This window comes from Malaclemys terrapin, chromosome 10 (genome assembly GCF_027887155.1).
Source record: "Malaclemys terrapin pileata isolate rMalTer1 chromosome 10, rMalTer1.hap1, whole genome shotgun sequence".
NCBI lineage: Eukaryota > Metazoa > Chordata > Testudines > Emydidae > Malaclemys > Malaclemys terrapin.
The window spans coordinates 70,552,807-70,580,574 of record NC_071514.1 but is presented as its reverse complement, the minus strand read 5'-3'; the positions used below and the strand labels follow the sequence as shown (position 1 = coordinate 70,580,574).

Below are 27,768 nucleotides of genomic sequence, written 5' to 3'. Positions count from 1 at the left end.
TCATGCATCGTGAAATCTGTCCGTAGGTATCATAGTTCCTATGGCTGGAGCACAGCTGGGACTGGACAGCCTCCTCTCCCCAAATGCTGATGAGGTCCAGCAGCTCAGCATTGCTCCAAGCTAGGGATCGCTTGGTGCGTGGAACAGGCATGGCTACCTGGAAAGATGTGCTGAGACCACTGTACGCATCACTGAGCAAACAGGCAGGGGACTTTCAAAATTCCAAAGGAATTTACGGAGTGGGGATGACGGTTGGTCACCTGAGGGCCAGGCAGTAGAGTTCAAACCAATGACCAGAGGCGCAAGAACAGGCATTGTGGGACACCTCCCAGAGGCCAAATACAGCGCTGTAATTGACCATGGTGTCTACACTGGCACCGCAGTGCTGTACCTCCGGCGCAGAAAGCTGTACACCTCTCGTCAGAGTGGGTTTTTTACAGCACTGCAACTGCACAGTTTTTGCACACTAAGTGGCTTGACAGTGTGTACACCTCAGGAGTTACAACGCAGAAAACTGCTTTACTGCGAAGAAACTTGCCAGTGTAGACAATGCCATATATGGAACTGTCATTTGTATTCAATAAACACAGTAATTGCCCAGCAATTCCCATTTTAATTGTAAAGGAGTATTTTTGCAATCATCTTCTGCAATTGAATTTACACAGACTAATTCTCAGCTGGTATAAATCAACACAGCTTCACTTGCATAAGTGGAACTACACCAATTTACATTAGATGAGGCTCTGACCCATAAGCTCACCGTGAATACCACACAGCTAGGCAAGTTTTGTCTCTGGCTTTAAGTATAAAATATATATTGTTCATATTGCATCATTCTCCCACATTTTGTAATTAATCATTCAGAACAAGCAGCAATTGAAGGGTCCAATCCTGCTTTCTTTAAACAACCAGAATCCTCTCTGAAGTCACAGGAGTTAAGTGCAAAAGGAATGCAGGACTGGGTGGAAGCAGTGTCATATCAAATTGGTGAAGCTATAATGTTGCTGCTTCTTAAATTTCAACTCTTTGATTTAAAAATAATTTGGATGCCCTTGGCCCTGTATTATTTCAAGTCCACTTTCTCCTGAATTTATCTCACGCATTTATTTAATCCAGAAAAATGCAAATATTGAAAGATTAAAAAAAGTTTATTTTGCAGTATATTTAACGAAAGGGGCATGACTGGTGAAAATGAATAAAGTACAAAAAATAAATACACTTCATAATAATGACATTACATTCCACAAAAATAAAGTGAATTGAAAATTAAATATGTATAAATAAATACAAAATATATCAAATTACAAAAAAATTCTGGCACTTGTCAAGAAGGCCTTATGAAAGTTAAAAAAATTTTGCGATGATATTTTAGTACACAAACTTTGAAACATTCTTAAAGTAAAAAAGGTTTAGTTAAGAAACCTGAACAAAAGTTGAACATTCATTTTTTAAATATTTAGACTAAGCCTACTTTTTACGTATTGCCTCAAATGCCAATTAACAGTACAGAAAACATCTACAATCAATTTTAGCTAACATACAACAGGAAGTAAGCCAGTCTAACGTTGCCACCTGCAAGATACTCTAGAATTCTTAATAAAATATGATGCATTTCACTTGTCATTCTAACTTTGTTATTCCTGAAATGTTTTCCTCTAAAAGACTAACAGTAGAGTAATGCAAAATTTAAGAACAAAAATAAAGTTTTGAAAATGACTAGGAATCCAAGAAGTTCAGATTATCATAATAAATCTTTGTATTATGGTGGGAAACTAAAGGATAATAGTGTTTAAACAGAGAGGTGCAGGTCTTCAGCTGGTGTAAATTAACACCAGCTGAGGATCTGCCTCAGAGCCTCAAATAAGACCACAGTACACAACCACCGAGTACTCTGTTACTCCTCTAAATATTTCTTCATATTAGTATTGCCAATTTTTCAAGTACATGTCTGGCTCAGTTTAAAATACTGCATGATAAGTAACATTTGCTTATAATAATGCAACAAAAGGTACAGGATAAGGTACTGATTTGTAGATGCAAACCATAACTTGTGGGTTTAAGGCCATCCCCAAGCAAGTTCTGTTCATTCATACATGCATTTTTGTATTAAGGCATTTTTCCTTCCACCTATTTAATTTTTATATTGAGATATTTAATGAATATTGATAATATTTTGGGTCAAGTCTGCTGTTATACCAATGTCCACCTGGATTAACTCCACCAAAGTTAAGAGTTATAGCAAATTTATACTAGTGAAACAGTAAAATTTGACATTTTCATTAAATACGTACCCTTTATTTTGTTTAAACAGTCCTCCTCTCTACCACCCTTAAAGCTGTGGGGATACACAAGTATGCTATTGACTGAATAATACCTGCCTTTAAGGATGGATATACACAGGGGCAAGATTTTCTCTATTTTATTTGAAAACCAAGGAAAGATTCAAAGAAACTCATTATCAAGATTAAAATTACTAAGCAGCCTCTTTTTAAAGAAGCATATTCATAATGGCTGAAATAGCCAAAAAGACAGGGGCAAACAGGAGCATGTGTTTTGGAGGTTAAGTCTTGCAAAGTTTTAGGGACTCAGAACATGGAAGCATGGCTTCAGTGCTTGGATCTGTTACTGATGACAGTACTATTTTTTTTATAAAAAACTGTTCCAAGTTACTTGTTTAGACAGTAAAGTAGTTCTAGGAATGTCAAAAATAAAACCTTAAGACACATAATGGTGTGAAACAGTCATCTGTTTGATTGCTGAGGACAATTAAAGTCTTTCCTTCTGGAACTCTTGTACAGTGTCATAGAATTGCTACATCTTAATTATACTTCATCTTGATCAAAATGTAGTTTGGAATTAGAAAATGCAGTGAACAGTATGGAGGAAAAATTGCCTGGAATGTTTCATCATAGTGGCCTAAATTCACCACCCGTGAGAACAGGTGCGACTTCATTCATGTAAATAGAATTGCACATTTATGCCAGCAATTAACTCAGATCCATGTCTGCAAACAGTCAATAGAAATGAGTGTAACAATATCAGTCATTAGTATTTAAATTGAGAGGTTAGCACACTCATATGTAATGATACACTCAGCGATGCTGTTCTCAAACAAATACACAGAGGAAAAACGCACTGTATTGTTACAGTTGAATAAATTATCTTTTCTACTTCTCTAATTTTAGGGTAAAAGGCTAAAATATGTACACATATAGGAAATCAGTTATACAGACTAATGTGTATGAACTGCAATTGTAAATATATTTCCAATAGTACAAAAAAGTGCATGACATATACAAGAATAAGTCAGAGATGGCAAAAAGATACAAATAAACAATGTTGCACTATATTCTTCTCTACAGCAGAGCATTTTGAATGTGGACATATGTATGCAGTAATCTGAATACCTAACAGGTTTGTAACATGCAATTTGTTTTCATGAGTATAAGAACTGAACTTATTTGTAGTCCTCTCCATTACTTTAACATCATTCCATAAAAACCTATTGTATGTCTTTAAAATATGCAAAATATGTTAAATGTGTACGTTTGTCAATTCACAGCATACATATAGGAGATGCAAGATCTGAACCGATGCTGAAGAGACTATTGCATTAAAATAGCCTTTTCTTTATCCGAGCGAGTGCTGTCGTCTTAAATTGTCACAACATTTGGCTTCTTTCTTTGGATTCTTCCTGCATATACTCCTAAAAATAAAGCAGAAACAAAAAGTTAACATTCTGTGATTGTGACTGTTCTTTTTATAAAAGAATTGTCCAATAAAAACCAAAAATTTTAAGGACGGGAATACACAAACTTGTTCAAATATGCTTTTAAATAGATGTATTTAAAAATTAATATTTTCATAATTTATTCTATATCTCAAATACCTTAAAATGTATGAATAAAACAGGTTATTCGAGTTGTAAAAAGGCTTGTAAATAACTATACATTATAGCATTTTCTTCCTCAGTAAGTGTTCCCCTTGCTTTCCTGCTACTCCAAAACACCTATAACTGCAATATATAAATTTTAAAAAGATTAGAAAACTTGAAATGATGATGGTTTCTATATTGTACTATAACACTTGATTAAATAAAATTAGCTAAGCATCTTAAGCTACTATGGATCATTTAACTATTCTAAACTGCCTAACTCTTCACTATTATACAATGAATAGCTACCATCATTTTAATACATTACATTCCTATAAGGTAAATATAAAAAACTCATTCCTCCTCACCACCCCAACTCCCACCCTCAAAGACAGAAGAATCTTAAGAACCACCCAAGAAAGACAGACTGAGCAAGAACAATGCAAAGCATAAATACACAACCTAAATACATTAGCGTTTTAAATTTTAATTGTAGTATTTCAGTAAGTTATTTATGGGCCTGATCTCCCCCATCCCCAAATATCCATGTACAGAGGAAACCCTCTGCATGTAAAAGGGAACAGGGGTTCAGCCCCTCTACAGCATCCCTTTCACCCCACCCCATGGAGTCCACACAGGGTGAGGAGTGAAGCCTGAGCAGGTCAGAGGGAAGCAGTTGGTAGACCAGGAGCAAGGTGCACACTCTTCTCCCAATGGCTCTATTTTAGTTTCCACAAATCAACTCTCCCTTCAACCCCACTTTCACTAAGACAGCTGCGGATGAGTTGTCATCCTGGTAGCACAGCTCCAATGGAGATGAGGGAGGGGATGGAAAAATAGAGCACCTTCATGAAGATGGCCCTGGCTTCCTGCAACATCATCCAGTTTATTTCAAGGGGGTGAGGACGCAAACCCTCCTCTCGCCACCACCAAACAAACAAGAGAAGGAACTCTGAGGAGATCCTCTTGGAGATTTCCTCCCCAAAACTCCTCTAACAGGTTTTACTATAGGAAAAGGTGAGGTGGAAATACACTAAGAGGGTATGTTTTCCCTTTAGCTCTAGTGTATCTAGCAAAACTACCTGAGGTGGTACATCCATGTCAAGGAGGAGGCTATAGACCTAAACAGACTAGAACAAAGATAGGGAAAATATACAAGTCAGAGAATACTCAAATCCTAATAAAATTGAACTGTCTTTTCAGGAGATAATTTATTACAGGTCTCTGAGTTGAAATTCACAACCAGAATTTTAAGTTCTCATGTTATTGTTTTTTTCTCTCTCTCTCTCTCTCTCTATATCTATGTATATCTAAAGATACAGCTAAGGGTAACATAAAATCCCTCCTTTACCTGTAAAGGGTTAAGAAGCTCATATAACCTAGTTGGCACCTGACCAGAAGGATCAATGGGGAAAGAAGATACTTTCAAACCATATGCTAAGAGGGAGGTTTATTCTTGTTTTGTAACTTTAAAGTTAAAACACAGAGGATTCCCCTCTAGACTTAAGTCTTTTTATTACCGTGTAAAATTACCTTCCATCCTGATTTTACAGAGGTGCTTCTTTTTTTTTTTATAAAAAAGTAAAGTTCTTCTTTTAAGAACCTAATTGGTTTTTAGTGTCCTAAAAACCCAAAGGTCTTGTCTGTGCTCACCTTGTTAACCTATCTGGTTGGTATATTATTCTCAAGCCTCCCCAGGAAAGGGGGTGAAGGGGTTTGGGGGGATAGGGCTCCAAGTGGCCCCTCCCTGAATGTTAGTTTAAATCACTTGGTGGTGGCAGCAATACCATCCAAGGACAAGGAAAGGAATTTGTGCCTTGGGGAAGTTTTTAACCTAAGATGGTAGAATATAAGCTTATGGGGTCTTTCATGCGGGTCTCCATATCTGTACCCTAGAGTTCAGAGTGGGGCAGGAACCCTGACAAAAAGCCATCAAACAGAGTCCTTCTTACAACTAAGGATCTGAGTCACATTTTGGCTTATGCCTCTGCAAAGGGAGATATCTCAATTCCGTGAATCTGGAAGAATTCCATCATGCTGGGAACCAGCATGTTTCAAGATTAACGGCTCAGTTGTTGCAAGCTGCTGGGCAAAGGGCTAGACCTCAACATTTTCCAGACATCTGTGTAGCAAAATATGCACAGTGCTCAGCAATGAGCTGAAAGGGTGGGAAGGGGAGTGGAGAAAGGCCAGGAGAAAGTGCATGCAATCCACTGTATAGGATGATGTGAGTAGATGCCATTTTTAGTATGTTCTGTTACTCCGACTGGCAGCCAGGAGAAGTGGGTACTTATAGGTGCTTAAGAGCTGCACTTAGAAGAAACAGAGCAAGGCAGCTTCGGAAATTCTAAAGGTCTTACCACATCAGTACCTCATCACAAAAATGTTCTTGCCGATCCAGCAACATGCAATACCTGCATCCCTCAGCTTACCCATGGTCCAATAAGATGAAGTAACAGGGCTGATGAGCATGGTGCCTTATCAGTGCCTCAGCACTACCCTCTCAACCCTCATATGCACATTACATGGATCAAAGCCTACATTCAGGAAATAAACTGACATTTTTGACTATATTCACCAATGATCTGGATTTTACCTTTAAAAAACAAAAAGCAGTCTTATTTCCCATTAAAATTAATTTACACAACAATTAATAGCTATGAGTGTATGTGAGAGAGCAACAGAGTATATAGAAAGATTTTATTTATCCTTATGGAAAAGGATTACAGAATTCAGTAAGAATGAAACCAATAGGGCTATATAGAAATTTAGTACGAGTCCACAGAAATTTATTACAAATTCATCTTTTTATAGTTTAACCCTGTATAGAATTCAAGGGATATATATAAGAGATACACAGACGTTAATATAGAATTGTATGTGATAGATCGAGAACTGCAAAAACAAAACTATAAAAAGTTTCTCATTTTCTAGTAATTTCTCTAGGACATTTCCTTAAGGTTTTGGCTTTTAGTCTATACTCCCAACCTACATACTTGATGAAAAAAGTAAAAAGCTATTTATTGTTTCTCTGCTGTCAAGCGTACCAGCCACGTTCAGCAGAAGTGCAACTCTAGATTTCAAAACATGCCCCGTATGTTTAGATGTTCCAATTTAAAAAACAAAACAAAAAAAACCCAACCCTTTCTCTTAACCAAGATAGAAGCGGGCACGTAGATCCAGAATTAGAGGAGTTAAACTCACTAGCAAAAGGCATAGGCACTTAATTTGAAATTGAGTTTTGTTCCAAAGCTCAATATTAAAGGCAAAAGAAGGACACAACAAAAACAGAAGTGTTCAATCAGTGGTCCTAAATGAAAAATTATTGTGTGTACTAGAGGGGAGAAGATATTCAATCAATGGTTGTAATTAAGAGAGGAAGACCAAGCTTTGGAGATGGAATTTCAAATGACAAAGTCACACACACACACAAAGAGGAGGAAAGAGTAGATGGGCTGGTACATGAGCATTGCATTTCTAGTGATATGCATTCAAGTTCCGATTGGGTCAGAAGTAAAATTAAGTCTGATTGCCACATCCTAGCCCCAACAAAGCCACCACCCCATTTTCAGTCTGTGCTTAAGGAATGTCAAAAACTAAAACAGCAGGGATGTTGTAGGTCAGTATTGACATGCACTAGCAGAGTTACAGGAAGAAATATGCCTATCCTCTGCCTAGAGCAAGCGAGTGCTGAGTCTTCATTTTCAGGAGCACACTCACAAATGTAAGATAAAATACAAGAACGTACATGAATTTGTTTAGCTTTCAGTATAATTAAATTTTTTTTTTATAAAGATTTTAGTTTATTTGGGCATGACCACTCCCTGGAAACAATTTGTTGCTCACCCACATTAAACAGTTTACAGTGCATCTTTTGAAAATAGTCTTATATTCCAAACTCAGGGTGGGTTTTTTTTTATAACTGAATAATTAATTATTCTGGTAATAATTTGATAAACTATTCAATTTAGTTCAAATATGTACATAATTCAAGTTTTATTTACATGTATTAATTCAAGTTTAAGCTTTTTTAATACTGCATAAATATTCATATTATTTCTTTTACACTTGTTAGGGCTTCTTCCAGATAACGATCTCACAATGCACTGCTGTTAATTTAGTACAGATGGATATTGCCTGATTTATTATTTGTATTTGGAAGAACATGGAAGTGCTGATACTACAAATGTCATGGAAACATTGATGCTCAAACACTCTAGATGAAATAAGGAGATAGTTATACTACATAACTAAAACCGCACCTCCATATAGCCAGTTAGAAACAACTGTCAGATGGCTATTATGAGACATTCAGAAATTTTACAGCAATTCATCAAAGGGCCATGAAGGCAGGCCAGATAAAATTTGGAGCCATTGTCATAAATGGGATTATTTACACTGCTGAGTATCAAAATGTCATGATATCAAGTCATGAGAAAGTTACGACTAGCTAAAGCAAGCAGGCCAGAATATTGACTCCTCAGAGCATGGTTTCTGTAATTTTAATTGAGTGACCTTACAAGTCTGAACAATTCCTGACTACCTTGACCTGTGTTTTTGTCAGCTCTCGTTAGCTAAATAGTTAGTATCCGAGCAGTGGGTGGGGAGTTTGAATTTGAATTTTCCCTCTATATGCAACAAGATTGGATAGAAAAATCATACTGAGTTCTATGGGTCACTTGTTGCATCCCAAAGAATTACGGTTTTCCGTCCTGAATAGGATCCCAGATGTTCCTAATTTTTAATAGGTACCCAACCATATAAATGCATTAATTTTAGAAGTGAGTTATATGAATTAAGTTCCTAAATCATATTTCTGTAGTAGATGACAAAGACCAATTGAGTAAAAAGCTTTTACTTCATTTTAATCAATCACAACTGTTTACATTCAAGTTTTAAAGTGGAAAAGTATCAGAAAACATTTGCTTCAACTAACGTTTTGTTAAGGCGTGGAATGGACAAAACCACATCTATGAATAGCTAGGCATTCTGTCCAAACCCCTTTTTATTAAAAATCAACCAACCAACTTCTAAACTCCATATCTGGAACTTGGACTACCCCTCATCTAAAACTGACATGCACAGCATTGGGTATATCAGAGGAAAAAGGATCATAAATCTTCTTTGTTAATATCTAATATGCAGAATAGCATTCTACAAGATGTTTTAAAGTGAGGAATTCATATAATATTCCTGCTGGTAAATTTTCTGAAAATTCATGTCATGTCCTCTGAGGACAAGTCTTACATAGATTAAGAAATAGGAATAAATGCCATAAAAATATAAATATCTGAGTCAGAGTCTAGATCTATCTACTCTAGTTCTGCAGGTCTCTAATGATTAGTGTGTTTTTACATATACTACTAAAAATTGCGTATTTTTGGCGATCAGGCATTTGGTGAGAGAAGGAATTTAAGCAGTTATCTTAAAAAACTGTATATGTCTTTTATAGAATTTGAAAATGTACTATTAAGTTACCCACATTTTTTGTTTTTATAAACATATATAGAAAGATGGTTGATTTAGTCAAAGTGTATTATAGCAAAGCTACTGCAGCAAGAAAAGGAAAACAAGATATCCCATTTAAATTTTCTTGATACTAGTAACTCACTCATATCTTCATTTTAAAAGAGATCCAAGAACCCATTTTCTACACACCTGAAGTTGCCTTGTTAGGCACTCTGCTTTCTGAGGACTTCTTTCTATTTTGCTCAACCCCCTTCATTGAGGTCTTAGGGGTTCTAATTAAATATAAAAGAGTTAATAAGTCACTTGCATTAAAATCCAAAGATTGTATCCAATAAAGAAAAACACTATCAAACTGTTCTTGGTATGAAAATGTCTGTAAGTGATACAGTAGCGTCTCTTCCAGAATGTGCACATGTGAAACTCCTATTAACATTACTAGGAATTATGCATATACCTTAACAGGAGAAACTTTCCATGCACACTTTTTTTCTTACTACTCTATTCAAGAAACCGATCTAATGAGTACATGTTGCATTATTTAGGAGGTATGTGTTTCTTATAAAATCATATTTCATTTTTAGGAAGTGGAAGCAAAACTTAATGGAATGAATGTTACAAATACAGATGTCAGAACACAGTGTAAATGAAAAACAGAATGAGACCACTGCATTTTTTCCCTTACAGTATAAGAAAAATAAAAGCTAGGAACTTTAAGAACTGTCTCACCATGAATTGTTAGTTAGCCATTTTGCATTTGAACAATATTTGCATTGATGCATGTAGATCTTACTTGGAAATTATTTGACTCAGATATTGCATTTGCTTTCAACCTTTAAGTTGTGCATTAAAACACATACAGTACTCTTACCCTTGCCTGCAAAGAAGCCTATGAATTGGAGTATTTTGTCCTTGATTTGGCTGAAGTACTCTGTTAAAAACAAAATCTGGATTAGTTTTGTTTATTTTGTTTCTAAATAAGTTTGATATTTATATATTGCTTTCCATATTCCAAGTATCTCAAAGAAGCCAGCACAGTGTTTGGTTACATGTTGCTAATGCAGAGAGCATCCAGTTTTGCGTGGCAACCATTAAAACTCGAGAAAAGCACTGAAATAGCCTTCAGAGACAGAAAGAAGTAATCTATTTTACAAGTGTCTATACTAAAGGACTGAACTGTTTCAATTTAGAAACATAGCAGCTACGCATTTCTAGCACCAATTGTTATTGCAACAGTTCTGTGTGCATACACTTATTACCCTGGTATAGCAGACCCACACACAGCACCTCCTCCAACATTTGCTGTGGCTCTGAGTTGTGGTACTTATCACAAGGCTTCCGATAAGAAACCCGGAGCAGGTTCATACGAGTAATAAATATTTTCACCGATTACTATGATGCTGCCCTCCTGCCCCGCCTTTCCCCGCCCAGTGATTTATTTGAATTATTTGGTTCTGCTTGTAGATCAACACTCACACATTGTGGGGGCAGAACTACACATGTGCCATGGCAGAGGCCATAACGTGCCCCTGCTGCTCGACAGACTGGCCTGCGGTTCACAATAAATAGCATCAACAACTTCATACGTTGGTTCTTGGGAAGACAGATCTTGCTTTTATTATTTTTGTAATTTTTTAAATTAAATTTTTTGTATAAGTATGTTTGGGAATGACATGGCCAGTGGCTCTCAGCTGTTGTCATGGGATTGTCCTGGCAGGCCCCACTGAAACGGTACAGCTGCAGTGCTTCAGGTTTCTTATTAAACTAGCACTGACACAATTTGAAATTAAGTGGGCAAAGCTATTTTTAAGATTTGCTCAGAGATGATGCAATCATACCAGTAGAGGGCACACCTATGAAATGTTTTGTGCATGGATGTATGCATGCTATTTTATAAGCATTCTAAGCATCTGAACTGATATTAGCCAATATTCTCTAGTGTAGACAGACCTCATCTGGAAGGCAGCACCTCTAACAGTTCAGTACTAGTTTATTAACACAGAGTATAAGATAGTGGCCAGATGCGAGACATGAATCTCTCTCTCTTTACGATCTAGAGGCAAGAATGCTACTGAAGCTTGAGGATCTCTTTAAATAACACCCATTTTAAAAAGCTTCTACAGCTCGCTACATGAAAGTTCATGTCTGGGGAAGTGGAGAGAACAACAATACTGTTTTAAAAATAGCATCAAGCATTTGCTTAAAGATGCTACCACTGCATCTAACACTTGAGAAACTTGGGAACTGGACGGAGTGAGTGAAATAAACACAGACAAGAAAGGTCATGTTTGAGGATATTAATTTTGAGAAACTGAAGCTGGAAAAGTACTATTTATTAACTGTAGGCAAGTTAATAACTTTTCATAATAGTTTAGCCCTGTGCATTCTTCATTACCCAGGGGCAATGACGACAGGGGACTAGCTGATGGCAAGCAAGCAGTCAACAGACCTAGCATTATCAAAAACAGTTAAGAACATTTTAGTGTAAATTACAAAAAAGTAATTTTCACTGACCTTGCTTCAGGAGTATTTTGTTTTATGATTAATTTTTTATTTGGCATTCCCATTTCTGCAGCCCTAACAAAACAAAAAAAGTGTAAGTATCCAAATACTTTTAAAACATTTCTTAAGAAAAAATTATAAAAATTGTCAGACAAAAAGCTATAAAAATAAAAGGAAGCCACCTAAACAGTATTATTGCCACTCTTTTGGCAAAATTATGTACAGTACAGACTACACTTTCCAACTGCAACACAAACAGAAGCAATTGTCTCCATTATGCCATAAGGCACTCCAACCAACATGCAATGCATCTCTTATCATACACAGCTAATGGCTTTCTCCAAAATAAAAACAACATAAAAATACAGCACTCACGCTTTGCAAACCAACTACAGACTAGTCACACAGGAGTCACTTCACTCATCACTGAAACAGCATCTTAACAGCACACAGCGACATTACACACAGCTCAGGACAGAGTGAAGAATACTATATCAATTGAGAACTAGAGGAAGTTTTGTAGGCAGGATGCAGCTACCTAAATTCAATATAGTCATGGTAGTGGGGCAACCACTAATCTTTCCAAAAGCGGTTATAGATTTTATTGGTTACAAGCAAGCAAATTTTATCTTATCCAAAGAATGGTATCTCAGATGGGAGAGAGTCCCCTATAGCCATGCTGTGGCATTGGGTCATTACTGCTGACTCAGCAGGAATGTCACCTGATAACGTCACCAACACCATTAACTGCAGTAATGTGATTCACTTGAGTTGTTACAGCAAATACAGAGGGTACTTGGACAATGATAAATGTAAACCATGATTCTGGTGATCAGACTTCAGAGAAAATTAGATAACAGCCAGTAGGTACAGAGAACAAGATGAGGAGTGTTTATCTTGTTTTCAGCATGGGAACAAATATATATTGAATGTCTATATAAAAAATGCCATTGTAAAGAAATAGAATTCAATACACTTATGTAAAAAGGAATCTTACATATAAAGACTTTCTAGCAAATGAGAGAGTCTTCCAAAATCTGTACAAAACTATTTTGCTAAAAGATTCAGCTGTGTTCAAATAACAACAACTCCCTTCCTTCCAATTCTCTCTACCAAAAAAATATTAAATACATACATACTTCATGTACTTCTTCCTATCCAGAGACTTCTGTGTAGCTGTTGAAAGTGTCACCCTCTCTCGTGGAGTCTTTATTTTAGCCTACAAAAACACAGAAGTGGATACTAATATTTGTTACTACTTTTATTACAGTTGCCACATCTGATCCACCTTAATTAAAAGATTGGCACTTTTCATTATAAAATCTGCTTTAAAAGATTTAATGCAACTCTTTAGTTTACATGGTGATGTAGCGCCTTTTTTTTTTTTTTTTTTTTTTTAACATTCCAAACTTTAATTTAAAATAACAAAACCAACAACAACAAAGTTATGTGCACCTTTTCTCTTGCTATCAAAATAATTCCATCATTTCTTTCCTCTCTCTCCAAGACAGACAGACAGACACACACACACTTTGGAAGCATCCAGGCCCCAAGTCCCTATTGTAGACTGGAGTCTTTCTGAACAAGTTTAACTACTGGAGCACCACAGCTAAAGCCACACAATTATCAGGAAGATTGTTTTCAAAAGCTAAGGTTTTATATTTCTTACTAGGCCAGGAAAAAAAAAAATCTGTATCTTACTCCAATCACTAACAACGGATACTTAACTAGGGACAATAATATACATTTTCCTAGTTTTAAAGTGTTTCTTACTGGATACAAACTTGGAACATACCATTTGCCTCAGCATTTTCTCTTTGCGAACTTCACGATCATGACGCAGAATATTCATTCTTTCAGATACTTCCATTATAAAGAATATATCATGGATGTCATACAGCGCAGCTCGCAGCTGAAATAAATCAAAGCTTTCATGAAGCTTTCTTGGTGAAACTACATTTTAAAAACCCCTGTGTCAGCACAAAATGCCCATAGTTAAAATTTCATTTCAAATATTGACCCTCTGAAATCTTCAGATATCTCTGTCAAAGATAAAATAATTTCTCTCTTTTACAACAATGAAGTAATTATAAAAGAAAAGCTTTGAATATACATTACTTGAGCCATCACTCTTTCTTGTAGGGATGCATCTTGCGCCGAAACAGTTCCTCTCTTTAAGGGAGCTTCAGACTGAAAATTTTTTATGAACTCCATAGTATCCTAAAAAAATAAAAAGATGATGTACTACGCTTAATCTTTCACACTGAGTGAAAGTAAATCTCAAGCCATTTATACATCTGCTCCCTTACTCTCAAAAGTTCAGAGGAAAAGGATAGTGTGGGCCAGGGATCGGCAACGTTTGTCACACAGTCCACCACGGTAAGCCCCTGGTGGACCGGGCCAGTTTGTTTACTTGCCGGGTCCGCAGGTTCAGCAGATCGCAGCTCCCAGTGGCTGCGGTTTGCCACTCCAGGCCAATGGGGACTGCGGGCAGCAGCGGCCAGCACATCCCTTGGGGGCTCACCCTGGCGGGCTGCGTGCCAAAGGTTGCCGATCCCTAGTGTAGGCAGAGACTGGGGGTAGCTAAACAGACATGGATTTAACTGTGATTCTCTAAAAAAAAAAAAAAAAAATGGGGCACTTAGACAATCTCCTCTTTGGCCTTACTCCTGTAACCAAGCAGAAGTAACTTAGCATTCTCACTATTGCAAGATTGGGTTCCCCTATATGCCGTATCCTGTCTAAGATCTTTTACTTTGTACACACACACACACACACACACACACACACACACACACCATTCTCCACACTTGTGCTGTACAGGAGCAACTAATACTAAATATACCACCTTAGATCCAAGAAATATTCAGATTAATGGAGATGATGTTCCACTTCACCATCTTTCCCTACTGCTGCCTTGCCGAGCAACAGGAGCGATGGGGTAAATCACTCATCTCTCTTTTCCCTTCTCCACTCCCTTGTCCTTAGCTTCCTCTCCACATATGAAATCAATCAGGGACAGAGGGGCAGATTGAAGACGTTAATAGAATACCTTAGATGATGCCTCTAATTTTAGCAGCTAACTATTTGACTATTTAGAAAGCTGGAAAATCACAGCATAAGTTTGACACAGGAAACCTCCATACTAACTCAGGATCCAGGAAAAATACAGTTCAATTAAAAAAAGTTTTAAGACAGCAGATATGAAAGTTGGATTAAGGAATATTCTGCTATGCAAGGTTCATTTCAACTGAAAGTTTGCATGCTAGATAATTAAGAATATATCTAAGAAACAATTATTCAACTTCAGTCTGTATTAGAATGGTTTTACAGGTCACTTCAAAAAGGCACAGGAAAAGGTACTGTTGGGACACTATCAAAAGTGGTATGCATACAGCATACAATAATTAACACAACTATGTTTTGGGTAGTTAATTCATTCTCTAAAAAGGATAGAGCTATATTACTTATGTAGTAAACTTCATTAGTTAATTCTCAAAGTAAAATGAATTTTGTGCTCTGGTGACAAGTCTAGATCCTATTTGTCAGCTGAAAGGGAGTGGCAGAAACCAACAGGAGGAAGGTGGAAAAAATGCATAAAGCAAGCATCTTTACAGTTATCGCCTTACTTTTACAGTTTGCCTAAGATATTTCAATTTTTCTGTTTGCATGAGCCTACGAGTCAGAAATCCCTTTGCCAAGGCAGTGATCTTACTGAACTTCACTTGCATCTCTGGATTGGAGGCCTTTTAAGAGAAGAGAAAAAAAAAAAAAGATTAAAATTAAGAGATTTTCTATGCTTTAATATCAAATCCAACTAAAGTTCTGAATTTTAATTTCTCAAAATAAATTAAGTTAAATTGATTGCTACTTGTTTAACAAAAATGTCTGTACAGCTATCTTGTATTAACAGCCAGGTATTAAATTTTGCCAAATACACTTTGGCTAGCCAGAACTCCCCAGTATTAATTTGGTTAACAGAATAAAGATGTGGTTACACGATTAGTTTGTCTGTACTGTAATGAGAAAAATATTGTTCTGCTCTCTTCTTGTGTCTGCTAGTACAAATCCATCTAAGAACTGTGGATCAATTAGTAGTTTTGGATTGGAAGTTCTTAAATGTGTACCTGCAGTAGCAGTTGTCCTGAAAGAATTAGATGGTTAAGCAAAAAAAAAAGAAAAGAAAAGCTTAAGTCAATTTATTTTCATACCTGAGACCACCTGGTTTTGGCCCTAATAAGCCTGGATGCTGATATTTTTGACATTCCACTACCAGATGGTCCCCAGAGGTAGAATGGAGCTTCATTTGTTGAACCAAAACTACTGGGCATGGTAGTGTTGGCAAAACCTATATGAAAGCAGAATGTATGATTAAACAAATGAGTACTAAACAGGAAGCCTGTGCACACAAACTACTATTCAAATACTTAACACGTCATGCACCTGTTACACACACACACACAAATCTAGTTTTATGACATCTGCAATGTTGTTTTTTTTTAAATGTACAGAGATAACAGCTAACATTCTATATTAAAACCAAATCTTTCTTGAATTTACTTTACATCGGGATATATATTGGACTAAAATTGCTGCCAGCATTTTCCCTTGTGTTGTATGCACTATATTCTTATGTCACCTATGCTTGTTCAAAATGTAGAAATATCATAATCAAAGTGGGAAAAGATCCACCACTATGCTAGTGTGTGAAAAAGTCCCCAGTAGATGGCGTGTCAGATAATAAAATGATACAAGATCTTATCCAAAAAAGGCATATGACCAAGGAAGGTACTTTCAGAATTTTATTATAGTAGTAGTTTCTGATCCTGCAAAGTGGACATAAGCTTGCTAAGACCACTAATAAATTTTACATAGACTGCTAAACAGCAGCTGTAAGGTGCTAACTTTCAGTACTTCCTGCCTAGACTGGATTCCAACCACAGAAGAAGCAGAGATGCTACCATCACCAATACCATGAACCAGCCAGTACATTTGGTATATTCTGCTTTAAAGTGCCCAGTAAAACTTTTAATAATTATTTGCCCCCTACTTTTACCAGTGCTGTTCGAGTTTGTGTTATTGATTGTCTCCACTTGAGTCAGCATTGTTTCTAACAAGCCACTTTCGCTTATTTTTCTCCACTGCAGTTCCATCCCACTGTTAATTGTCATTTTGGGTATTTCTAGGTCTGGTACAGCACTCTTCTTTTCTTTTAGCCTTCTCTCCTGCTCTTCTATCTCCTGCAGATTAAAAGTCTGAAATAAAACCAGATCTTTGATTCTACATAATGGAATTTAAATACATTTTGAGCAAGCAATTGTATCCTGGCATAAGCTTCAATACAACATAGGCAGTTTTAACTAATACTTTTTTCCCATTTGCGGACCCCTAAGGATTTTCGAATGGAGGTGCAGACCCTTTTGGAAATCTTAGATATAGTCTGTGGACCCCCAGGGGTCCGCAGACCACAGGTTGAAAATCACGGATATAAAGGCATCTTAATTTCCACTAACCTCTATGTAACAAATGATATAATTGCACTTAAAACAGTGTGCTGAATAAATATACTGCAAGAAATCCGGCAGCTCAGCCTTTCCCAAATATAAACACCTGGCTTCCTATCCCTTTTGGCTATTTTAATGGATCATGAAGATGTTATGCAAGCCAATACCTGACTGTGCAGTAATTGTCTAGCTTTTCCAAGATATCCAAGTCCCCATTGCATCTCTTGCCTTTTGCAGTTTGATACAAAAGCATTCATCAATTATACATCTTGTCAAGGTTCCTTCCCCACTCTGAACTCTAGGGTACAGATGTGGGGACCCGCATGAAAGCCCCCTAAGCTTATTTACCAGCTTAGGTTACCAGTAAGCTGCCACCACCAAGTGTGTTCCAAATCTTAGGGAAGAACCACTTGGAACTCTGCCTTTCCCCAAATATTTCCCAAGTCTCTAAACCCCCTTTCCTGGGCAGATTTGAGACTAATTCTCCCCCCCCCGCCCAAGTCCTTACACCCCTTTTCCCTCACCAATTAGTCCTGGTGAACACAGATTCAAAACCCTTCAATCTCAAAACAATGAAAAAAATCAATCAGGTTCTTAAAAGAAGAATTTTAATTAAAGAAAAGGTAAAAATCATCTCTGTAAAATCAGGATGGAAAATAACTTTACAGGGTAATCAGATTCAAAGAGCCCAGAGGAACCCCTTCTAGCCTTAGGTTCAAAGTTACAGCAAACAGAGGTAAACCCTCTAACAAAAGGAACATTTACAAGTTGAGAAAACAAAGATAAAACTAACATGCCTTGCCTGGCTGTTACCTATAAGTTTGAAATACGAGAGACTTGTTCAGAAAGATTTGGAGAGCATGGATTGATGTCCGGTCCCTCTTAGTCCCAAGAGCGAACAACCCCCAAAACAAAGAGCACACAAACAAAAGCCTTCTCCCTCCCCAAGATTTCAAGGTATCTTGTTCCCTTATTGGTCCTTTGGGTCAGGTGTCAGCCAGGTTATCTGAGCTTCTTAACCCTTTACAGGTAAAAGGATTTTGGTGTCTCTGGGCAGGAGGGGTTTTATAGTATTGTCTACAGGAGGATTGTTACCCTTCCCTGTATAGTTATGACACATCTCTCTCCTGGGAATACCCTTTCATCTCTATACTAAAACAGAGAATAATCCTAAACCTCCTGTTTTTGCCGCATGAGTTTTCTCAATGCTCTAAATGCTGCTAGCCAGACCAAAATGGAAGCTCAGCGAAGGTTTCACACAATCATATTCTTCAAAGAGCTCCCACAAATTCAGACAGATTTATTAAATATCCATCTTGAGTATGATATGCAGAGAAATAATATATTGTTTCAGCCCCTTATACTAAAATAGCAAGTTGAGCAATTAACCCTAAACACCTCATTTTAGCATTTTCTTATCTTGTTCCCTCACCTTCTGCAATCTCTCCTGTTCTCTCTCTTGTTCAGCTATCAGTACTGATAGTTGTTGTGCATGCTGCTCTTCAAGTCTCTTTTTCATTTCTTCAAAAGCCAAGAGTTTATTTTTCAAAATCTCTTCTTCTGAAAAGAAAAAAAATACATGCATCATAAAGCATTAATCATATAGTCTTACATTTTCTAAGTGTTCTGCAAGCTAGATAAACAGATCTTTACATTTTCAATACATTTTTCCATTGGGTGTTATACAGCACCGTTGGTATATCCACAAAAACATGAAGTAGAATATTTTTCTTTTATTTCATATTCATGTTTCTGAGATCAGCATATCCATGGATGGGACAGTATAAATGGCACTGACCAATCCCAGATTCAAGAGGTCATATGCAGAGACTAGCTCTGAAAAGAATATGACTACTTGCTTGAGTGAACAAAACATTTATTCCACTCAGTTTTGATAGTTTCCTTTACAGACATACACATGACATTTTTATTCTTGAATTGGAAGAACGCCAATCCTGGTAATATTGAAGTTACTTGCAGCTGATATTTTAATGCAAGTATGTTTTTATTTGCAGTATGCATCTGTTTTCTTATATTTTAAGAACTCAAAAAACTGCTCTACCATAGTCCTGCTCTCCATACTCATGCTAGTTGCCCTATTGACCTTTCCCTGGCACACAAGAATTCACTTACATTTTCTTTCTGTTATTAAACATTTCACAAGTGTCCCCATACATGCACAATGAGTCTGTGCTGCTAGAATCTCTCCAGTCTCTTTGGAGGTTTCAGATTAAAACTGGGTGAATATTTAAAACACATCCCACAAACCCATGCATGCTCTTGTGAAATTTTCTTTAGATTATTTTTCAGTTGAGTTTTCCTCCTTTCATTTTTATGTTCCACCAGGATATAGCAAGCGCCTTTATTGGCATGATTGTTTAATTTCTGTTCAGTGGCCTTTCGTTTTTCTTTTTTTAAATCTCTCTAATCTAATTATATACAACAATTTTCAATAGAACAATATCAAAAAACTTTACAATACAAAGAGGAAAGACTCCAGTTAAGGCAGCAAATGGTGATTTTAAGCAAGCAGATCAGATAAAAATATGTTTTATATAACAAGAAAACGAATACCTTTTCTGGTATATGCTATATGAAAATGTCTAAGCACATACTCCTGTATCATTCGTTATCAAGTAGGAGGTACAAGGCTTTGCCTCTAACGAGGCAACTTTCATATACAGAAGATCATTTTGGTCATTCAATAGCAGCTTTCAGAAGACTTTCAGAAAAACTTGGTTTACTACAGGGCCTTACTTAATGTTTAGTGAATTAAAAATACAGAAATGTATCCTGTCATTTTATCATAAATTATGCACAAGCTAGGGGAATACTCAAAAAATTAAGGTGCAGATGAAAGACAGTGGCCTATTTTCTAAAAATGACATTTCTAACTAAAGATAACTTTCCAACTTGGAAAAAGCCTGACTACAGAAAACGTTATCTCACCGTTGGTACTACTGCCTGAGGTTTCATTCTTGTTACCATAAACAGATCCTATGGGGCATCTTCGCTCTTGCAATCTCCACTTCCCTTGTTCTTCTGTTCCATCTGTTAAAACATATGGGTTGTTCTCTTTCTGTGAGCTATCAATATCCAAATCAAGCCTACGTTTCACTTTTTCGAAACCATTTTCTACAAAATGTTCATTTCCAGAAGAAACATTTGGAGTATCCATTTGCTGATGCTTATTCTGGCTTTGCATCAGTAATGGAGATGGATTTTCTACATCATAAGATTTATTGAGTTCCACGGGTGAATTACTTTTGGTCTTTTCTAATAAACTATCTGGCTTGATTCCATTCATAGTTACGAGCTTTTGAGTCACCATCGACTGACTGACTGCAAACGACTCATGCAATTTTGGAGTTGCAGTACAAGTAGTACTGTCCATTTTGTATGGCCTTCTACTATCCAGTTTTCCCTCCATTATGGAAGACACCATCATTCCTTTGCTCTCTAGTTGACTAATGGAATGCTGACACATGTGATTTGACGTCTCTGAAGAATTCTTGTTGACATGAGCTTTGCTAGAACAAACTGCAGTGATGTCAGCAGTGAATTTTGGCACAGGTTCAGATGCATTCGTTTGGTCAGTGACATCTTGTATGATCAAGTCAATTGCTCTTCCCTTGTTTATAGGGCTTAATTCATAGGCATTCACAGGGTTATTGATAACTATGTGTCCCATTGATGAAGGTCTTGGGCGTCTTCGGTGCATTTTAGGGCTCATACTTGGCTCTGGGCTGGGCAATTTGGCATAAGAACCTGTAAGGCTTCTGACAATACTACTATCGTGATCAAAGGTAGAGATATTTTTAAATTCTTCATCTGAATCCGAATCCAAAACTGGGGGTGTTCCAGCTCTGGTAGGTATATCCACTTTAGAAAAACTGGGTGAAGCTGATGTACTCACGCTATTTATTTGGGCAGAGGCACCTTGGAGAAGAATATTTGATTTATTAAGACTTGGTTTATCAAGTGTCAGAGGAGTACAACTTCTGCCTGTAAACCTCGCTCTCTCTTTCCCAGACACATTTGTTTTAACTGCATCATTTTCTTTATCTGAATGACTTTCATTAACACTTCTTTTTGAATTACTTCTTATGCTACGTCTGGTTTGCTCTCTCTCTATGTACTCCCTAGACTTTTTCAGAAGGTTTTGAAGACTCATTACATACGGATCAGGTACTTCCTCACCAGCTGTTGGCACCTCCGTATGCTCTTGGTTTACATGTGCATTTGAAGTAGTTGTATTTTGTGTTTTATCAGGGGATGTAACCTTTGGGCAAGCAATGTTTTCTGAGAGGTTGCTCTCACTTTGTTCAGGAGGAATATGTTCTTCTGTGCCTCTAACTGAGTCTATTCCACTTGATGTAACCTGGATAGCAGTATCTGCTGGCATAATTTCCAATGTTTTTTCAAGGTCTGTAGTACCACAGCATTCAATAGAACTTGGCAAATTGATGTTTGAGAGCATTGTGAAGCCATTTGAGGCTTTTGATTCTGAATTAGAGTCACCACTCTCAGGCTCCCACTGATCCAAATCGCTCATACTAGACACCTTTCTGACCTGCAAAAAAAAAAAACCCTGAAAATTATTATGTCAATTCAGTGTAATAAAGCCCTACTGTTTTCAAATTAAGATTAAGTACATATGCCTTCTGATCTATAAAGTTAGATTGCTGTCACTTTAATGCAACATGAATTTTCCAACTTGAATGGAACTATGGCAACCACACTAGTCTACGATACAGAAGATGACCTTTCCAACTGGCAAAAGTAATTTGAGGAGAACGCAACAAATATATTTTAATATTTGGTTTAGTCAGAAGTTTTTATCATCAGACCAACCACCTACGATAAAGTTATATTAAAAGAAAAACAGATATTTGAACATATATTCTTTAAGTAATATTATGGCTGCCAATTAAAGAACAATGTTCAGGACAATAGGATGTTACATAAATGTATCATTGGCGTTTATTCTGACATGTAATTCAAATAACTTCAGCAATAACATTCAATATACTTCAACTCAGATTAACCCATTGCCAATTAAGAGAAGCATTATGCAAAAGAGTACATACATAATTCTCAATGAAATTTATGGACATACAAGAAAACCTTTTTGGTTTTCATTATTATGTAACCAGAGCTTGCTTCTGTGGAAAGCAACTGACAATAAATAAATAAAAAGAGCACAGACCATTCAGTATTATCTGCCCCTTTGTATAAATTCATAGTCCTCTTTAGGTATAGGTAACAGTGCAGCTATTGACAATAGGGGCATTTAAACTGAAGGATAAAAGGTTGTCAGAGTTATATCAACCTAAGTGCCCATTAACCACAGGAGGTCTAGAAGAAAGCAAACCATTATTTTGTATTCTCAACATATGCTCCTGGTCTGCCTTTCAAATCCCAAGTCAGGTGATGGTTTCCATGCACACACTAGTAAACAAAACAAGAAGCTCAATAGATTACATTTGCCACCTCAGTAATAAAACTTAAGCCCAATGCAAACTGTGTTCAGTTAGCTGGTGGGTTAGTTCAAGGGCTTTATTACATCCTACTAAAAAACCCAAACTACACTGGTTTTAAGAAGCCTATTTAGAAAAAAAATAATAATTTAAAGCAGGGGTTCTCAACCTTTTTCTTTCTAAGCTTCCCCCCCCCCCCCCCACGTTATAAAAACTCCACGGCCCACAACTACTGGGTTTTGGGCCAGCATTATGGGATAGCAAGCAGGGCAGTTGCCAAGGGCTCCATGCCACAGGGAACCCTACGAAGCTAAGTTGCTCAGGCTTCGGCTTCAGCCCTGGGTGGTGGGGCTTGGGTCACCAGGCTTCAGCCCCATGCAGTGGGGCTTTGGCTTTCTGCCTTTGGCCCCAACAAGTCTCATGCCAGCCCTTCTTGGTGGCCCCCCGAAACCTGCTCATGATCCCCCAGGGGGCCCCAGACCCCTCGTTGAGAACTACTAATTTAAAGTATCTGCCTGTCTAACCCCTAAGAACAGTCCCATCATTGAACAAGAAAAGATAATTACAATATAAATTTCAAAGCATACACCAGCACTGTTCTTTATTTTGCAAAGTTTAGTTTCAGGGGGGAAAAGCGGTAATGTCACTAGTTAACAGTTTTTATAGTAGTGACCAGTCTGAAGGAAATCTATCTAGCTATTTTAAATGTTTTTTTGAAAACAATAGCCGTACCACCAAAACTAGCTGATTTCTACAAATACCAAATTGAGCACGGACCACACTTAACTTAACAACATTATTTAAAACTATTACATGTATTCACTGTAACTGTTCACCAGGTCATACAATATAAATTACTAGCAAATGTTGGTCTAAAGAGAGTAAACTGCTAGTAACTGCTAGTTTATATTAGGGATCTTACTAGCCTTCAGTGACCCTTGGAATGTGCAGAGAAGACATTTTCATACAACAGCTAATTAAAAAAACTTGCCTGCACATTTTCCAGGATCTCCTGAACACGATTTAGTAAAGCTCTTTTCCTGGAATTCTGTTTCCAGATCTCTACATCAAGTGCTTTTTGTTTATCCTGCTGCATTTCCTTTTTTCTCTCAAGACTCATCTGCAAAACAAAGTATCAGTGACTTCTTTTCTTTATCAAAAAGCAAAATTAAATATATCAATTTTTAAAAAAATATTTCTTATGAAATGGGAGAGCACATGTTTGTTGAGATTGTATGCAGTTTGAAGATTAGCCTCTTTTTAACCATAAACATTTTTTGGTAAGACAGGGAAAATTTACTCAGCCCACATAAAGCCCAAGAATTGGAGCATATGCGTATGAAGTGCAGAGAGATTTAGCTTTACAGGATCTACTCAACAGTTGATCATGTGGACCCTCTCACTGGATGGCCTTCCACACCAGACTATGCAGAGCTGGTAAAGAGATCTTTTGAATGGTGTATACAGACTGCACAAGCACCCAAATGACCGCTCTCACCCCAGTTTCCTATCCATAAGCCTTGTCTAACTGCTGGGATGTGGGATCTTCACACTGACCCTTCATACCATAGGTGAATTTCAGACCCAAATATAGAAGTCCCTTCCAAGGCCTTATAAATCACTCTTCCTGCTCTAGTTTACTTTCTTCTAGCTCCCGTCTTTGTCCTAGAAACAGCATTTGCTGAAATAAAAGAAGTTACAAAGCTAAATTCTCTTTAATCACCCCATGTGTTTTCCCGGTGTTATTTCTTGTTATCCAGTACTATTTTAAACAAGCCCAAATAATGTTAAATAACTGGTAAATCAGCATTTTTTTCAACTGAAAAGAAAGTGTTCAGTAGTAATATTTATCTGGTTTTCCACATGATAAATATACACAAACATACATACATAATCTAAAAAAAGAGTAAGGAAATGTAGTTAGTAGGAACAAAAGGCTTGAAAGTCAAAGTTACCCTGTTTATTTTGTGAAATCAGAACCTGGAGTACTCAGAGTCCTACAACAGAGTAGGAAACAGTTTAAAGGGAGCTGTATCTCCTCTGACACTTTTCTCAGATCCTCACATCATTGAACTAGTGTAGCTTTGTTGATACTAGAAACATCAATGAGAAGATTTCAGAAAACCTTCTGTATGGAAAAAGCCTTGGAGGCGCCCTGCTAGAGAACATATATAGCTGTGTCGCAAGTTTGGCTTTGTTTATGTTAGTCAGTTTTATAGCTGTAATTTCCTACTGGTCCAGCTCCACCAGTAATAGCTGTAGTGTCAAGGATCAGTTAAATGATAGCGGTAAAGAATACCTATGCCCTTTTTACACTCTAACTTACACCACTGCTACCCATTAGAATTCAGTCTATGAAATACACTAGGGTAGATGTGGTGCAAGATAAGTATAGTGGGAGTGGAATAGTGTAGAAAAGAGGGTATTATTGAGTGGGGAAGGGCAGCCTTTAGAGAAGAAAGACCACTGGGTATAGCAGGAAGGGAAGAAAGAGTCCACCCAGCAGGCATTGCCCAAGTCAAAGGCACCACAATCTAATTTGTTCAAATGACAAAATCTTCTTGTACTACATTGCATGACAATCCCCCTATCCCACCACACTCATTTTGGTTTTGAACCTCAACATTACATACAAGTACTTGTCTCCTGTACTACTCAAGGTTGGTCATATGTTATCTAGATAGAAATAACTAAACAAAAATGGTTGTCCTCTTCTTTTTTAATACAAATGCCTAATTGGCAAGGGAATCTTACCAGAGGTGAAAGCACAGGAATGCCATGGAATTTAATAAGTGAGATATTCTTCTGAACAGATGAAGACGTTTCCCTTTGAATCGACTCTCCTTGGATCCTTGCAAGATGCTTTTCACAGAACTTCTCATAGTCCTCCATCTTAATATTGTGCTGCACATAGAGGAAATATTACGGCCAAGAATACGAAATACAGCAATATACATGACAATCTTGGCTTACAAAATTAGAAAATAAATTCTCTAAAACGTGTTATGTTTCTGTCTCTCCCACCAGAAACAAAAAAGAACCAATACTTATTCTTCTTTAATCTGTGCTATTGTCAACCCCAAATTAAATTGTCCCTAAGAGACTGCTGTCTCATAAAGGGCTTGATTCTCCTTGAAATCAATGGCAAAACTCCTAATGATTTCAGAGGGAGCAGGACTGGAACCTTAGGTTGCTAGAGAAAAAGGCTTTGAGGTACCAAGTCACTTGTAACCCTTGTTACTCTATACAGTTCTTCCTCGACAGAGCCATTCTTTACAACCTTAGCAGTGAAACATCAGAAAAAACAGTACTAAAAATAGGATGGTGGCAATGCTGTTATTGTTACTTGTGAAGAAAAAAAAGCATGCATTTGATTGAGAGTAAGCAGGGAAAACAAATTAACACTGTAAGCATGTTTAGACTCAAACTTTGCTATAGGAAGGTAAGTTTTTTTAAAACTAATAGTTTAGAAAATAAACAAAACTATAGTGTTTGTGCCCTCAATGCGTCTAAGATTAATGCAGTTGTATTGTTTTACAAAAAGTTCATCCTCCCTTGAATGCTTTTTTGGGTGAGGAAAAAAATAGGCAGCTCAATATAAATGTTCATGATGTAATCACAAGAATAGATGGTTCCCTTCGATTATGATGTACCATAATAGAGATTTGCAATACGGAACGCACTGTTATAAATAAACCACTTAAGTTAACAATAGAAGGCAAACACATATGTTTGCAAGTGCTGTAAATAATCAACACCTGAAACAACCATTTCCAGTACAAGTGATTGAGAAGCATTAGTGAGAACCGAAAGGAAAATAATTAATTACGGTACGTGCCCTGACATGTACATACTGAACCGGTACAGTTATTCCATTGGTGAACCCTGAGGACATCATAAAACCATGAAAATTAGAGCCTGAAGGATTTGTACATCACCTGAATCCCATGACAGGTTTTTGCAAGTTTTAAATCTATGTACCTTATTTAACAAAGCACATGGTTAAACAAATAAATCAAAGACATATTGCCCCCATTTTTATCTCTTTACCCCATCTCTCCACCAACGCACAAAATCCTCCTTAGAATCCCCTCCCACTTCATGATTACATTTGTATGATTTATGTTCTCACAAATATAAAATATGGTTATTACAAAATCCCCCCAGATTACTAGAATCCTAAAATGGAATTATAACCAACATGTACACGTTACTTCTGTTTCCTAATGGTAATGCTATTAGAATCACTGCTGGGATTACAGCTTTACTACAGAGGGCAGGGTACAAATCATAAAGTGTTTTGTTAGATCTTCTATACAACAATTTGTGCAATTCTGAGACTGCAAGGAGGGAAGTCTGGAAGCTGTGGGCAGAAGTAGTATGTCATATTACTGTGAGTTACTTATGATGCAAACCACCTACAACTACATATATAAGGGGAAAATACAAGCGGAGCTGTCAGGCCATGACCCCTGGGGGCAGAGCCCCCGCCCCCACCCCATAACGCTACAGCATTTTAAACCAGGGGTGACGATCCCCCGCGCAACCCACTCCCCCACTCGGGCTGCCCCTCCCCCATTCTGGCAGGTCCCCCTTACGGAGGTGGCGGCCCCTCAGGTTCAGGTTGGGGGAGGACCGAGGAGGCCCGGAATCAGCCGCAGGGCCCCGGCACACACCTCGGAAAGGTGTCCCCGACCCCCCGTCAGAACAGGCTCTGCCCACAGCCTGGTACCTGCTACGAGGCCCCCAAGGAGCGTGGATACGTGGCTGGCGGGCCCAGCTCACCCAGATTCCCTGCACAGAGCGCGCCGCGGCGCTCCCCGCCAGAGAGCAGCGGGCTCCTGGCAACCGCAAACCTCGCCGCACTCCGCCCCTCTCCCCAGCCTTCCCACCACCCTGCCAGAGCTTCCGGGTGGAGGTGACTAACCGAGCTGTTCAGCTG

General features: G+C 37.5%; 1 protein-coding gene across 11 annotated transcripts; it reads right to left on the bottom strand.

Annotated features, from left to right (window-relative positions):
- Window positions 1–1,129: 1,129 nt before the first annotated feature.
- On the bottom strand, window positions 1,130–27,768 carry CCP110 (centriolar coiled-coil protein 110). Of its 11 annotated transcripts, none has more exons than XM_054042343.1 (15): window positions 27,754–27,768; window positions 25,581–25,730; window positions 23,818–23,946; window positions 20,296–21,919; window positions 18,779–18,906; window positions 16,893–17,097; window positions 16,054–16,190; window positions 15,472–15,588; window positions 13,961–14,062; window positions 13,638–13,754; window positions 12,982–13,061; window positions 11,855–11,917; window positions 10,212–10,271; window positions 9,533–9,615; window positions 1,130–3,706 (listed from the first exon to the last, which is right to left on the bottom strand). In XM_054042343.1, exons 2-15 carry the CDS (start codon window positions 25,716–25,718, stop codon window positions 3,654–3,656), a joined length of 3,036 nt encoding a protein of 1,011 aa, XP_053898318.1. In that variant the 5' UTR covers window positions 25,719–25,730; window positions 27,754–27,768; the 3' UTR covers window positions 1,130–3,653. The 11 variants fall into 11 exon arrangements, 10 of the variants coding, with proteins under 10 accessions (XP_053898318.1, XP_053898317.1, XP_053898316.1 ...); XM_054042342.1 differs by lacking the exon at window positions 27,754–27,768 and adding an exon at window positions 27,503–27,683; XM_054042341.1 differs by lacking the exon at window positions 27,754–27,768 and adding an exon at window positions 27,559–27,683.